The 14928-nt window shown below is 42.0% G+C and overlaps 1 protein-coding gene across 4 annotated transcripts in view; it reads right to left on the bottom strand.

Annotated features, from left to right (window-relative positions):
- Positions 1–3714: 3714 nt before the first annotated feature.
- The window catches only part of RAB11FIP5 (RAB11 family interacting protein 5), a 49522-nt gene continuing 38308 nt past the window's right edge, over positions 3715–14928 (bottom strand). For 3 of the 4 annotated variants that reach the window (XM_044294444.1, XM_044294435.1, XM_044294460.1), the window contains 2 exons: positions 9314–9515; positions 3715–8313 (listed from right to left, as the gene is read on the bottom strand). In XM_044294444.1, coding sequence (XP_044150379.1) covers positions 8110–8313; positions 9314–9515 — 406 coding nt within the window. In that variant the 3' untranslated portion in view covers positions 3715–8109. The remainder of the gene's footprint in view (positions 8314–9313; positions 9516–14928) is intronic. The other variant, XM_044294453.1, reaches the window with a different exon arrangement.

The following is a 14928-nucleotide window of genomic DNA, read 5'->3' as shown; positions in this document are numbered from 1 at the left end:
CCCTTCTTGACACCAGGCCATCTGCCAAAAGTCTTTGCCTCACTGTGTGTGCAGATGCGCTCACACCTGCCTGCTGCCATTCCTGAGCAAGCTCTGCACTGGTGGCACTCTGATCCCGCAGCTGAATCCTCTTTAGGAGACGATCCTGGCGCTTGCTGGACTTTCTTGGACGCCCTGAAGCCTTTCTTAACAAGAATTGAACCTCTTTCCTTGAAGTTCTTGATGATCCTATAAATTGTTGATTGAGGTGCAATCTTAGTAGCCACAATATCCTTGCCTGTGAAGCCATTTTTTTGCAACGCAATGATGGCTGCACGCGTTTCTTTGCAGGTCACCATGGTTAACAATGGAAGAACAAGGATTTCAAGCATCACCCTCCTTTTAACAGGTCAAGTCTGCCATTTTAACCCAATCAGCCTGATATAATGATCTCCAGCCTTGTGCTCGTCAACATTCTCACCTGAGTTAACAAGACGATTACTGAAATGATCTCAGCAGGTCCTTTAATGACAGCAATGAAATGCAGTGAAAAGGTTTTTTGGGGATTAAGTTAATTTTCATGGGAAAGAAGGACTATGCAAATCATCTGATCACTCTTCATAACATTCTGGAGTATATGCAAATTGCTATTATAAAAATTTAAGCAGAAACTTTTCTAATTTCCAATATTTATGTAATTCTCAAAACTTTTGGCCACGACTGCACACTATGCATTGGTAGCCCAAGATCCTTCCTACTTTTCCCATCCTGCTCTTGGATTGGTCAGCATTGTTCAAGTGAGCAGCACTGGCCAATCCAATGGCAGCAGAAAGTGTCTTGGACTGCAAAATGGACAGTATGCAACAGATAGTCTGAGAAGTGGTGCGGCCACCTTGGATGGCAGAGGAGGGGCCCAAGAATAAGGGGATCACCATGGAAGTGTTCTGTTCATTCCCCAGTTTATGTGAATTTGTTATGTTCTTGAACTAGAGGATGACTTTAAGGGTCCATCGATTGATAATGTCCATCCATAAACATTCAGTGACACTCATGGCTGAAGTTTTTTAGTGGCAAGGTTTGTTATATAGGATAATTTGGATTATTATTTTTTATCTATACTAATTACTTCTTTTAGTCAGTATAGACAGTGTATCTGGACTTTCACCTAATCTGAAACGACTGGTTGTTCTGGGGAAAGCTAAAGCATATTCTTAAATCTATTTGGCATAGGAAAATTGTCTGATTTTGATCGACCGGTTGTCCATTACTGTCCATCTTAAGAATTTTGATTTTTAATTACCCTCCCATTATGGACTTTCCTTAACTGTAGACTTCTTTGGCGTCAGAATGCAAATTAGCTCATCGTCCAAACAATAGACTCCTTCAAAAGGAAGGAAAACCCACGTATAGCCTCTCGTAAGTACACGGCAGGATATTGGATGAGATGACTTAAGGTGGCCACACACATTAGACTAAAGTTAATCGAAACTGACCATTTCAACCAAAACAAACATTTGTTTGTTGAAATTTAAATATCAAACAATCATCTAAGTCATCCATGTTTAATATTTTTGTCCGATAGACGAAAGATCTTTTGTGAAGGAAAGATTTGTCTTTGAAAGAACGTTCCCAGAAAGATTTGACATCCAACACCAGATTCCATTGAGCATATACGGGCAGTTTGAACAACTGTAAGGACTAAAGTGTGTATTGCCAAGTCTGCAAAACGCATGTTCACCAGATGTTTGTTCAACTGGTTGTCAACCATCAACCAACTACCCAATGTGCATGGCCAACTTTAGATTGAGCTCGGGGTTACAGATTCCTATTGAAGAAACTCACATGGAAGTTTAGGCCTGGTCCAGGTGCCTCCAGATTTTGGATGTGTCTCCGGCCAACAGCAGGTTTAACTTACCCCAAACTCACAGCATCATAAATCCTTATGATTTTCCTTTGAGGAAAAGTAGGCAAATTAACATGTATTTATTTTATGCACTTATACAGCGCTGCTATATTCTGCAACGCTTTACAGACATCAGCATCCAACTGTCCCCAATTGGGCTCACAATCTAAGTTCCCCATCAGTATGTCTTTTGGAGTGTGGGAAGAAACCGGAGAACCAGGAGGAAACCCACACAAACATAGGGAGAACATACTGTACTTCAGCCAAACCAGAGACTTCTCCAAAAGGAAGAGGGAAGCATCTTTAGCTCTTGTGAGAAACGTGCCCCTGGTCAGTACAAGAACCCCCAAAACAGCTGTCTACAGATGGGAGAGTCTGGATTTGGCTGACTAGTTAATTTGCATACTTTTTCCCCCCATATAGCATTGCCCTGAAAATAAGTCACAGTACAACCAATGGGTCTCATCAATAAGAACCAATACACCTCCAGAGTTGCTATTAGAATACAAGTACATATAACTTCCTAATGACGGGGGGGCCTTTGTGATCTCTGCACCGACAGATTACAATCTGTGGTGTCTGAGGCTAAGACACTCGTCTCACGCTGAGAAAACAAGGACGCAACTTTATAGGCTTGTAAGAAGACTCCACTTTTTTTTTCTTCATTTTCATAACATTAATGGGATTTTAGACGTCTTAGCAAAACACAACGTGATCCTGATGCTAGGAAACAGCTGCCGGGATTCTACGCGATTACATCTGACATTACTCCGCTTTATGGCTGATAATAGTGGAGATTACCATCGTGCGTTGGGCGGCAGCTGCTGGAGACAAGGACAATGATCTCGTTATTTTAATAGATCATCATTTTTCACAGATTTTTTTTGAGTCCTCAAGCTGCTCCACATTTTTGTGAAAATTGAGGTCAAAGTTCTCGGTGGTCTGAGCAATGAGGTTGCATTACTGTATCAACACAAGGGTAGGGAGCAGGTTGTATCCAGGTTATTGGGTAATGTTGGTGATGGACAAGGAGTACCTTCCTTAAAAAACTGTTTTTTCCTGTTTTTCTGTAGTTTTTTTTGAAGTCTCCAAAATATAGATCACTATAGGCTTCTCCTCATTTCAGACATGCAGTCGAGTAGTTGCACGGTTGTTAAGGGGCCAAGTGGTGTGGAGCACTTTAGTATGCTTCCATTTGCAGGTCTGGCCAGGAACACCAAACCCCCCCCATAAGGTGTCCAACCCCTTTAAGGGCTGCTGCTGGGGGAAAAAAAATAACCTGCAATAGGGCCCCTATAGGCATAACTTTGCTCTAGTGTTTATTTTCACCAATGAAAAAACACCATAGAAATTGCTTGCAGTTTTTGCGGCTTTTGTTCAAGAACAATTTTTTTTTTGTTCATGTGTTTTATTCCTCTGTAAAGGGGGGGGGGGGGGGGGGGGGGGTTAGAAAAGATGCCAAAAACCTCAAACTTGCTGTGTTAAAAAATAAAAATAAAGTCAGTCTTAAAAAAAAAAATATATATATATATAAATTTATTGGCTTTTTCTTTATTTTTTGTTGCTTTGACTGACTTGTGGCAAAACAGCAAACAAAAGTATTTTGGCATCACCATAATTCACGAAAAAAAAATAAGGTTTTTTTTTTGTCACTAAACCAACAAATAAAGTTAAAACCGTTAACGTGTGCAGAAAATAAGTAATCTGTGTCTGGTCCTGAACTGCGCAATATGTAACTATGACAGGTAGGTAGTGTCCAGCAGAGGGATGTGATTGGAAGGTCAGGTTCACACAGTGCAGTAATGGATTTTATGGAAGTGCAACAGACGAGAGACGTTCAGTTGACTTTTATTTGTAAGTGCTTAAAAACATAGGAACAGTTCATGAACATTCGTAAACATAAGCAACACTTATAAAATATAGATCTACATATTTGGTAGAGCAAAATTAATATATATACCTGGACTCGAGAACATGACATACCCAATACTCGACCCCCCCTCCCCCCTAAAAACAGAATCCACACATAAGGAATCATTGACGACTCGTGTAAGTTCAAATACTGGCAGAAATTGGGCTTTTGCAGTTTTCAATTCATGACCTCTCAGATGACTCCCAACATTGCATCGCAAGGAGTAAAATGCTGAAAATGAGGATGTTCTGCAGATCTCCACGCTGACTAGTGGATGACCACTATATGGTCTCAATCTCGTCTTGTACCTTATACCTACGTCTGGCTGTTTACATCAGATTAACGATGGCCAAATCCACAAATTTTGGTGGAACCTGCAGAGCATCTAATGTCTATGGAGGCCTCTCCACTCCTCTGCTGGCAGACAGATGAGATGGATCTGGTAGTTGTATATTCAACATGACCGATCTCTTCTAGAGTAGTATGGTAATGGCTTACTAGCATGCTAGCTGATGGCCTAACACTCATTCTAACCGTATCCTCCCATACATATGTATGCATCTGTTCTGAATGGGGAGAGGGTCACCAATGCCAACAAAGGAACTGGGAAACTGAATACAAACATGCCCGATCCTCATCTTACCCGAAGTCAGCCACTGGGGAGGGGGAGTCTCCATACACATTAGATGGTCAGCCAGGTTTGGCCAATACACATCTAAGTCTTAAATAGGTTCTACCCCCAAGATTTATGAAATGGAGAAAAGCTTGGGATGAGTTGTACCGCTACCAAGCTTCCATGTGCCCACATCCCAGTGCTAATTTGGCTTTGAGCAGAAGACTTGACTAGTCAGAATGGTTGCTATGGAGACATGGCCTGACAACCCTATAAAAAAGCTTTAGTTGTTAGGTAGAGGTAAAGAAGTTGTCAAAAGTTACACTGGGCCAGTTCTTGCAACAGTCTGGGGTGCTGATCAGATTTTTGGGAGAACTTCTTTAATGAGCTTCTCTGCAGTTTTCTTCTGCCCTTAGCTTATCTTGTTAAACTTGGGTTTCATTACAAATCAATTTTGCAAAAAATCTTACAATAGCATGAGAACACAAAGCTACATTCAGAACAGACGTGACCGCTTTATGGACAAAAATACTATTTAGTTCTGTCAAATAAATGAGCTACTTGGAAACAGCTTCTTTCTTTGATCTACTACATTATGAGGTCTTGATTCAATGTCAATGGTTATAACATTAAAATACTTTCTACAAGAAGTTACCATGAAGTAGGAGAAGTCGACTAAAAATTGATCATGTGGTACAGAGAAGCCTATGCGGCACTGATCAGTTTCCACGACTAGGTTTGTATATAGAGTCGAAAAATGGTTAAGAACTGGAACCATATCAGATACCCCAAAATGTCAATCTACAAGAGCTTCTACAACTTCTAGAAAGTAGGTAGTGCAAAATGCAACTAAGTATACTTTTATACAGACAAGATTCTTAAAAAGGAGTTGTCCAGGATTATAAAGAAAAAAGCAAGAAATAGGTCACAAGCCGATCATCACTACTAAGTGGCTACGTGAATGATGTGCATGATGTCATCGCTGCAGGACCAGTAGAAACCACCAGAGTAGATATGCACTGAAGCAGAGGTGAGTAAGGGGGGATTTAAAGGGTGAGTTATGTTAGGCCATTCCTTTAAATCAAGCTTCCTAAAATCCCAGGCTACCACTTTGTTGGGACATGAGCCATGCTGGAGCTAGTATTTTTGTTCAGATCATCAATTCATTAGGTTTTAGCGAAGAAAATAAATATATAAAAAGATTCACTCTTCAAGTGATCATAAACAATCCTCAAGGAATACAAACTGTCAACATACTGCCAAGTCTTCCTGTCCTCTGATCTCAAAACAGACTGAAAATGAAATCCAACTTTATCATGTTCGTGACTACTTAGAGATCTAAGAAACCCTGTGGATTTCTTCTAATCATGGATGGATAGCAAGAACACCCACAGTGGTGCACACCGATCATCCTTTTCGTACGAATGCACTGGTGTTTTCGATCACCATAAATAAGGACCATCTATGAAGAAGACACTACGCGAATCCTTCAACCATTTCACCAAAGCCTCACATCAACCAACTGAAGTTCTCGTTATCCTATTGTATCAGAGTTAGTATCAATTTCTGAAAGACAGTCCAAAAAAAAAAAAAAAGACTGCAAGAGGTCTCCAGTCACAGAGTTAGGGCTCATGCACACGGCCATATGCCCTCCGAGACATACGGTCCGTGAGTGGGACATATGTCCCGGAGTAGCATACATCATGCGCACAGCATCATAGGTTACTACGATGCTGTGCGCACGATGTATGCCGCTCCGGGACATATGCCCCGCTCATGGACCGTATGTCTGAGGGCAAACGGTTGTGTGTATGAGCCCTTAATCTAAACAGTATCTATAGTGAAAGACAACAGTTTCTATACAACGATGGCGTTTGCTGTTGAATATCCAAGAGAAACCAAAGTAGTGTAATGGAGAACATGTGGGCTGGGCCGAGTGGAAGTGGGCTTCAAGACAGAACCACTGTCGAAAAGAAATACACTCCATTGAAAAACTGAAGACACTCCACATGGGGACTTCCTAGTGGATCCACCACCATCATCCCAAACAGAAGGGACTTTTTGGCCCATAGTCAATAACTCGATTTTGCAAGAGGCTTCAAAAAATAGACTATGGCTTACAATTTTATAGTGGCCTATATGAATTTACCCATATGGGCTCAAACATACAATTGCATAACATAGCCAAGGACCTAACTGGGGAACAAAAACTTGAATTTATTGTTAAGCAGACACTTTTAAACATCTGTAAACATCTTACATATTAGATATCTACAGCCTAAAGGAAAGAAACAAACCTTAAAATAAGAAGAACTCAGGAGAAATGACAGTCTCCTTTATACAAAAAGGTATAAAAAGAAGGCAAGAGATATTCGTATACCGCCCAATATACACTACATCGTTAGAAGAAACTACAGTGACTTTGTAAATAGTGTTTGCTTTGTGCAACTAAAACACTCAAGGAACTTCTTATTCCGAATCCCCAATGTCCTCAAGAACGAATTCAGTCCCCAATTTCTGGACACGTTCATAAAACTTTTGAGCATAGCTCAGGATTTCATATGGATCTTGAGTTGCCTTGTAGCTTCTGCTCCAAATCACCTCCAGAGCTGCATTTACAATTCTGCTGGCAGCTGGTTGAATTTTTTTTGCTATATCAGATCATTTACATTTATATAATAACTACATCTCCCAGAAAGCACCACAGCAAAGCATGCATAGTACAGACACTGGACCAGCTGGTGGCAGTGGGGAGATGCTGTAAGGTCCTATAGCCCGAGAGTCAACAGGGCACCAGTAGAAGACTGAATGCAGCTCTGGAAGGGAGTAGAATATCATGGTATAATGGATGATTATGAGATATATCTGCAAAATAACCCAACATTGTGTGTACTGTGAATGTCAACTGAGGTCCATAGGTGGAGCTACAGTAGATCCCACAGGGTACATAATGGATTTGGCGAAAGCTCCTCTCCTCCATTGCCAATAAGATCTATCAATGAAGCCACAGTCACTCGTGCACTGAAGATGCTGTAATACATTTCTTAGGAAAACCTCCAAATACCTAGTTTTTGGAGCCCATGAACTATGGTAGATGAACCTGCATTGTCCTCCAAGATGGCTGCCTGCTGCTGTAACATTTCTTGTATTGTTTTCAACCCCTTTGAATGACAACTCTGCTATTTACTACGGCACAGAATATTTACCCGAGTAACAGAGAAAACTGTGAGAAGTGTTGACACTCTTCATACTTGTTGTACTGTCAACTGCCTGGACTGAATCCCAGACAACTACGTCACACTTGAGAAAGTTACTGCAAACACAATGGATGATCTTGCAACGATGATAGCAGTGAAGCAATGAGTGTATACCGAGATATGGAGTGTTTACGACGTCGCCTTCACACCTTTGTGGACGCAGAACGGTTCCCACTGTCTTTGGCCTGTGGAGAATAAGGAGCTGCTACAATCACTGCACCCAACGTGCATTAGCTGCTAAAATTAAGATATCAATGGCAAGTCATTCCTGGAAGGTTCTTTTGTCATATTCTAAGATGCCCAGCATCAGAAAAAGTTAAGACGTACGTTGGGAAAAGGGTTCATGTCAAGACTACAGAGCTATTTGTCCTCTCTATACCCAAGATTTACACCAAGAGCAAGGAAACATGTCCCAGATTGTCCCAACATTGAACACGGATGGAGTCTACTTTTTCGTTTCCAGCGGGGCTTGGAGCAGAGCAGGTGCCTGGTCCATTATTCGCACCAGCAGCTTATCAATGTAGTCTTCTAACTCTTGTACATGGTGGTCCTTTTTCGACAACTCAGACTCACGTTGGAGCAGCATTTGGATCAGCTCATCGTGGGTAAGGTGGTAGTACTTGGCCGCTTGGTCTGGTAGACAAAGATCCTGAAGAGAAGTTAAAAAGAAAAATGTGATTACCAGAGGGAACCAAAGATACAAGATTCTTAACAGTAAGAGCGGTGAGACTATGGAGCTCTCTGCCTGAGGAGGTGGTGATGGTGAGTACAATAAAGGAATTCAAGAGGGGCCTGGATATATTTCTGGAGTGTAATAATATTACAGGCTATAGCTACTAGAGAGGGGTCGTTGATCCAGGGAGTTATTCTGATGCCTGATTGGAGTCGCGATGGAATTTTTTCCCCTAAAGTGAGGAAAATTGGCTTCCAACACATGGGGTATTTTGCCTTCCTCTGGATCAACTTGAGGCTAACAGGCCGAACTGGATGGACAGATAGTAACATGTCTTATCTGAGCCTTAGAAGCTATGTTAAAGATGACACTGGGTGGAGTACCACCCCACATCACCTGTAGATAAGCACTGGTGGACTCTGGCTCATCTTAGAGATATTGGGTTCTGAGAAAAAGGACAGAATAATGATGTCAAAGAGATGGGAACAGGACCCCTCTATGTAAATTAAAACAAAAACAGAGCCACCCAATACTGCTGCTCCACAACATGATATATACGGCCAAGGTCCCTCTATCTACCTCCATGACATGATATATACAGTCAGGGCCTCTCTATTTACCTCCATGATATGATATATACAGTCAGGGCCTCTCCATCTACCTCCATGACATGATATATACAGTCAGGGCCTCTATTTACCTCCATATGATATATACAGTCAGGGCCTCTCTATCTACCTCCATGACATGATATATACAGTCAGGGCCTCTCCATCTACCTCCATGATATGATATATACAGTCAGGGCCTCTCCATCTACCTCCATGACATGATATATACAGTCAGGGCCTCTATTTACCTCCATATGATATATACAGTCAGGGCCTCTCTATCTACCTCCATATGATATATACAGTCAGGGCCTCTCTATCTACCTCCATGACATGATATATGCAGTCAGGGCCTCTCTATCTACCTCCATGATATGATGTATGTGGCGAGTGTGCACCTTCAGACGCTCCTGCTCTTGTTTCTTAGGTGTGGCGTTCTGTCCGCCGGTCACAGACTTTAACATCTCCAGCCCGCTGCTCAGCGCGGTGGTGATAGTTGGTCGCTGCGTCTTCTTTTCTGCCGTTGATTCGGAGTGAGTGGCGCTGATTGGTTTCACCGGGTGGGGACTGCAAGAGAGAAGAACCGCAGAGGTTTAATGTGATTTCCTATGGAGAGATGTCACATATTTATACATCTCCTTCTGGTGATGAAGATCTGCTGAACACACATTCATGACTTTCCAACAACATCTCACACACGAGGACATGAAAATAGGGGCCACTAAAATATATCTCCAGGTAATTCTACTGAAGTCACAGGGCTCAGCGGGAGTCCTCACTACAGATATACAGGGTAAGTGCACATTTCTTTAATTGTATATTGAACTATGCTATCATAACTGGTAGGGCCACCAAAAGGAGACCGTGGGAAGGGCCGCCACCACAAAGACCGCGCAATTCACCGCACAGAATAAACATTTTAAACCCTTATTGACCGCCAATACGCCTTTTTACAGCAGTCACTAATGGGTCTTAGGCTAAGCCGCTATCTTTTTATGAGGTCCTAGTCTAAATGCTACTCACACATGAAAGCCGGGCTCCTGCTCTAATGACATTAAATGGCAGAAGCACCAATCTGGACCGCTTGACCCAAACAGTGAGTGCGGCATCTAAGCAGTTCAGAGGGATTGAGATCCCTCAGTAAGGCATCGGCACCCCCACAAAATGAGATTGCCCCAGGCCTGCCTACAGTGTAAGCCCATCAGGCTGTGCCTCTTCAAGTAAAAAATAAATAAATAATGCATTTTCCTTAGAAAAAAATGCTGTAAAATAAAAAAAGAAAGGGGATCAAAAAGTGATATGTACCCCAAAACAGTACCAGTCCTGCAAAAATCAAGTCCTCACACAGCTCCATAGAAAAAAAAAATTATGGTTCTTGAGATGCGCCAAAAGAATAAAATTGAACGAAACATTGCTTGGTGACAGGTATTTTTGGATGTGTGGATACCAATGTTTGTTTTTTCTTTATTTGTATTTTTGAAATAGGTAAAAAGGGGGCAATTTGATAAAATTTTTATTTAAAAAAAAAAGTGAAATAAAACGAACTTTTGTTTTAACTTTATTTTTATAGCCCCTAGGAGCCTTGAACATGCGATTGTTGACCCGTTTATGCCATAGACAACAGTCAGGATTTGAATTCACCGGAATTTTTCTAATTACTAGCATGGGAGGAGACCTCGCCTCTTCTCAGTGGGAGTCTCCTTCACCCTGGCTGTGACGCTGTCCAATCGCAGCGGACTACTCCACAACAAGGAATTAAAAGTCCATGATCAGAGTAGTCTCTGGATCACGGACACTGCCCGCTGTTTTCGACTGTATAAAACAGCAGTCACTCACTGGCCATGGCACAGGCTCAGCTCCATGTGTAAGCGCCTGACTTCCGCCTTACATGTGCAGTGGATGTCGGGCTGAGGTCAAAAACTGACCAAACATTGCCTCTAGCACAGGGCTGGCCAACATGTGGCTCTCCAGCTATTGCAAAACTACAACTCCCACATTCCCAGTCTGCCTACAGCAGGGAATGGTGGGAGTTGTAGTTTTACAACATCTGGAGAACCACAGGTTGGCCAACCCTGCTCTAGAACATGACATTCTGATATTTAAAGGGGTTCTCCAAGACTGGGAACCAATAGTTGGAGGGGGCAGGCATGGTATGAAAATACTGACCTGCGAAGGAACAGCACATTACAAAGATCACTGCCGAGGCCACCGACGGGTTCGAAGTCGTGACAGATCACACTTCCAGTCTAAGTGATGGAGACCAAAGGTTGGTGCTGGGATGCTCTGAACAGGCAAGTGATTTTTATATTTTTTTGGAAGTTTAAACCCATGCCTGCCCCTTACTATTGGTTCTCAGTCTCGGAGCACACCGTCAGCTTGTGATCCCTGTGAAAGTAGCATTTTCAGTAGGTGAACCCGACGACAAGTGGCAGCAGTGTGGGCAAACTGAAGTATCACTAAAGGTCCCTTTACATGGGACAAAAGAGCAGCAGATCATGGTTCCTTTCTGACAATCTGCTGCTCGCTGGTGGAGTAGACCGCTGCCATTACATGCGGCGATCACTACGCCATGGCTCTTCCCCATACTGACTCGTCGTTTGCCGACAGCAGATAGTGTTCACACAGCTCCATCTGCTGCCAGCAAATGATTTGCCGATGAACGAGTGTTTTTTGCTCGTTTATCAGATAATCAATCATTCGTACATTCACACCGCCAGATCGCTAATGAGCGTTCCTATGAACGCTCGTTAGTGATCATCTTTAAGATTCTCAGCCTGTGTAAAGGGCCCTTTAGTTCTTAGTGAAGCAAATCCTATTAGATAAATTTCAATTAAAATTTTTTTAATAATTTACTGGTCTGGTCTGGGGGGGGGTCTGAACAGATTTACGGGTCTGGGGGTCTGAACCGATTTACGTCTGGGGGTCTAAACCGATTTATGGGTCTGGTCTGGGCTAAGGTCTGAACCGATTTACTGGTCTGGGGTCTGAATTGACTTACGGGTCTGGTCTGGTGTCTGAACCGATTTACGGGTCTGGTCTAAGATTTTATTGATTTACATGTCGTGATCTGGGTCTGAATTGATTTACGGGTCCAGTCTGGGGACTGAATTGATCTGTCTGCCTATAAAGGGTAGGGATTAATGCAAAAACAAGGCCAAAGAACTTTGGCCAGAAAACTCTGCACTCATCAGAAGATGTCATCTTGGCAGTCTGACCATTGTGGTTGGAAAAGGAAAGAAACATCTGCAATCACAGAAGATGTCGGCTGTGAGCCACTGGCTACAACAGTAAGGCCAATTTCACATGGGCTTACCATCCGAGTATTTTCTGAGTTTAGAACTAACAGCACCCAGACTGAACACTGACCCATTCGGTTTCTGAGTGTAAAAAATAAAATAAAAATCACTTAAGTCTATATTTGCCCATTTTTTTCCCCTGCAAGACTAATTCAGTCAAATGAACAGGTCTGGGGGAAAGACTGACCGTACACGGACTCCATCTGTGTGTGGTCGATTTTATAAGTCACCTGTGCTCGCTTTGCAGAACATAGATAAGTTTGCTACCAACTTATCTGAAAGAGGCCTAAGGCTTTATTCACTTCTCTGCATCTCAGGTACCATTTGGAGCCTCCAAAGATTCAACCAAGAAAAAAAATAAAACTTTGCACAGCACGCAACACTATTTTTTTTTCAGTATAAATGACGGAAACCATGACAGATCCAGATTGACTAAATCAATAAGGTCCGTCAAACTTTGTTGGTGTCTGTCATGTGACAGATCCGTCACAGCTTGAATCCTCTTGGACCAATACGCTCTCACTCCTAAAGAGTTTTCTTCGCATCGATCATTTACAGATGCAGCAAACAAGCTTGATGAGAGAAACCCATAGTAATGTCCACCCTTAAAGACAACCTACATCTTTACAACCAAATTCTTTGATTGTCGGAAAACATCTAAGATGAATAATGAAGCAACTTGGCAATAGATCCCAATTAAAAATGTTCTACTGGTTTGCTTCCACAGCTCCCATACAACAGAACTGTGTGTCTCCATGGTAACAGACAATTATTTCCAGTTGCCCCCTACTTTATGCTAAGGATAATTTACGCATATACTGTACATTAGCAAGAAGATGGCAAATAGATCGGACTGTAACTGAAGAATCAGACTACACAGAGTTTGTTTGTTGTCTGTTACCATGGAGATGCATCAGGTGTCTCCAGAAGTTGTCTGTTACCATGGAGATGCATCAGGTGTCTCCAGAAGTAGTAGAAACAAAAAACTGTAGTGAATTTATAACTAACACCTATTTCAAAGTTGCATCACTGTTCGTTTTAGACACACCAAGAAAAATAAATATATATATATATATATATATATATATATATATACACACACACACACACATATACACACCAGGTACAAGCAGGTTTCTGGGAAGATTTTAGCCGAGAAGACTATAAAATTATGAATTTCTAAATGTAAACTTTAAAATGGTGTTTAGAGGTGGACATGAGCTAAAAAGATGCATTGGGGACCTTTGGTCGTAGGTGTTATTACTATGTCCTCCATAATAAGTCATCACCGCACACAGAGCTACATTTTGAGGTGAATTTTATCGGTTGGATCAACTACACTGCAGTACAAGCTACCAAGACGAATGTCCCTATGGGACTGAAGGCTTACAGATTGTGTATCCGATTGTGAGGCTATTGGCAGAATGATGAAACAAGTTTGCTGGACCATATTTACGTAAACAATATAGTTGATGTGATTTACGTCAAATTCATTAAAAGCCACACACCCCTTAATAAATGTCTCAGTGTGGCCTTGGTGCCTCATGTTATTTCATTTGAAGAACGTAGGGTGAGATGCAAATTAACACCCAAGAATAAAATAATTCTCTGTGTGCCACCCTAGCGCCGATGCCGTTACATGTTTGTCTGTCCCGTCTTTCGTGATCCAAAGCTCCTGATGAGCCCAAAGGCAAAACGCGTAGAGCGCAGAAAAGGATCCTCATTGCAGACATAGCGCACCTTTTAGGGCAGATATAGGGCAATTAGTCGTTTCGTTTGTTGCCAGAGCGAGTCGGGTGTCTGAGCACATGAAGAAGGAACGTGAAGACCATGAATGGCAGTACGGCGATTAAGGTCCTTCAGGTGTTTGAGTGTCCCTGCTCCATAGCTCAGAGCACTCTGGGAACTCTTGCTATTTGAACATCTGTACATATAGTGGCTGATACCATCCCATTATCACTCTGCGCTACAGCGTTAGTGGACTCTGTCTGTGCAGCTATACCCTGCAGGCCATTATACATGGTAGCCACTGGATATTACATAAAGCGCACACAGGACCAGTCTTTCAGCTATTATTTATATATGTTCAGATGCCAATACTATATCTAACGCCCAATGTATTTTGAAGACTCATAGGTCCTTCCTACTTTTAATATATAATAAAGTTAGAGTTTATCTCCTTCACAATGTTTCCTTGGGCTGTGATATTATATTAGAGGAACGTAAAATTGTATTACTTTCTTTCAGTGAATCCAGGTTGACAAACCATCAAAGTTTCATCAATTTGTACACTACGTGTCCACCCCAGACACACAGGTTGAGCACATATTCAGCTCCACCAAACAATGACTACCTAGAGACGTGTGTCCAAATATCCAACTTTCTGGCCGCAGTTTACAGAAAGTGCTTTCATGGTTCACCAAAACAATTTGCACTGGACAAACAGCAAGGTCTATGAGTAACTACGTTGGTTATATTCGTACAAGCGCATGACAAAGCTTTATTTCAACCCAATCAAAACCTTTTGAATGAAATGGAACACCTACCATGATCCAGGACTTCATATCCAACATCACTTGCCCACCTCACTGATGCTCTTGAATCAAAAAGATAGCAGCAGAGGAGCCAGCTCCATATTAGAAGAGTACACCAAGTGCTAAATATCATTGGGAAGTCACTCTCAG

Source organism: Bufo gargarizans, chromosome 1 (genome assembly GCF_014858855.1).
Source record: "Bufo gargarizans isolate SCDJY-AF-19 chromosome 1, ASM1485885v1, whole genome shotgun sequence".
Lineage (NCBI taxonomy): Eukaryota > Metazoa > Chordata > Amphibia > Anura > Bufonidae > Bufo > Bufo gargarizans.
Note: the sequence above shows the minus strand (reverse complement) of the source record. Positions and strands in the feature narration are given on the sequence as shown.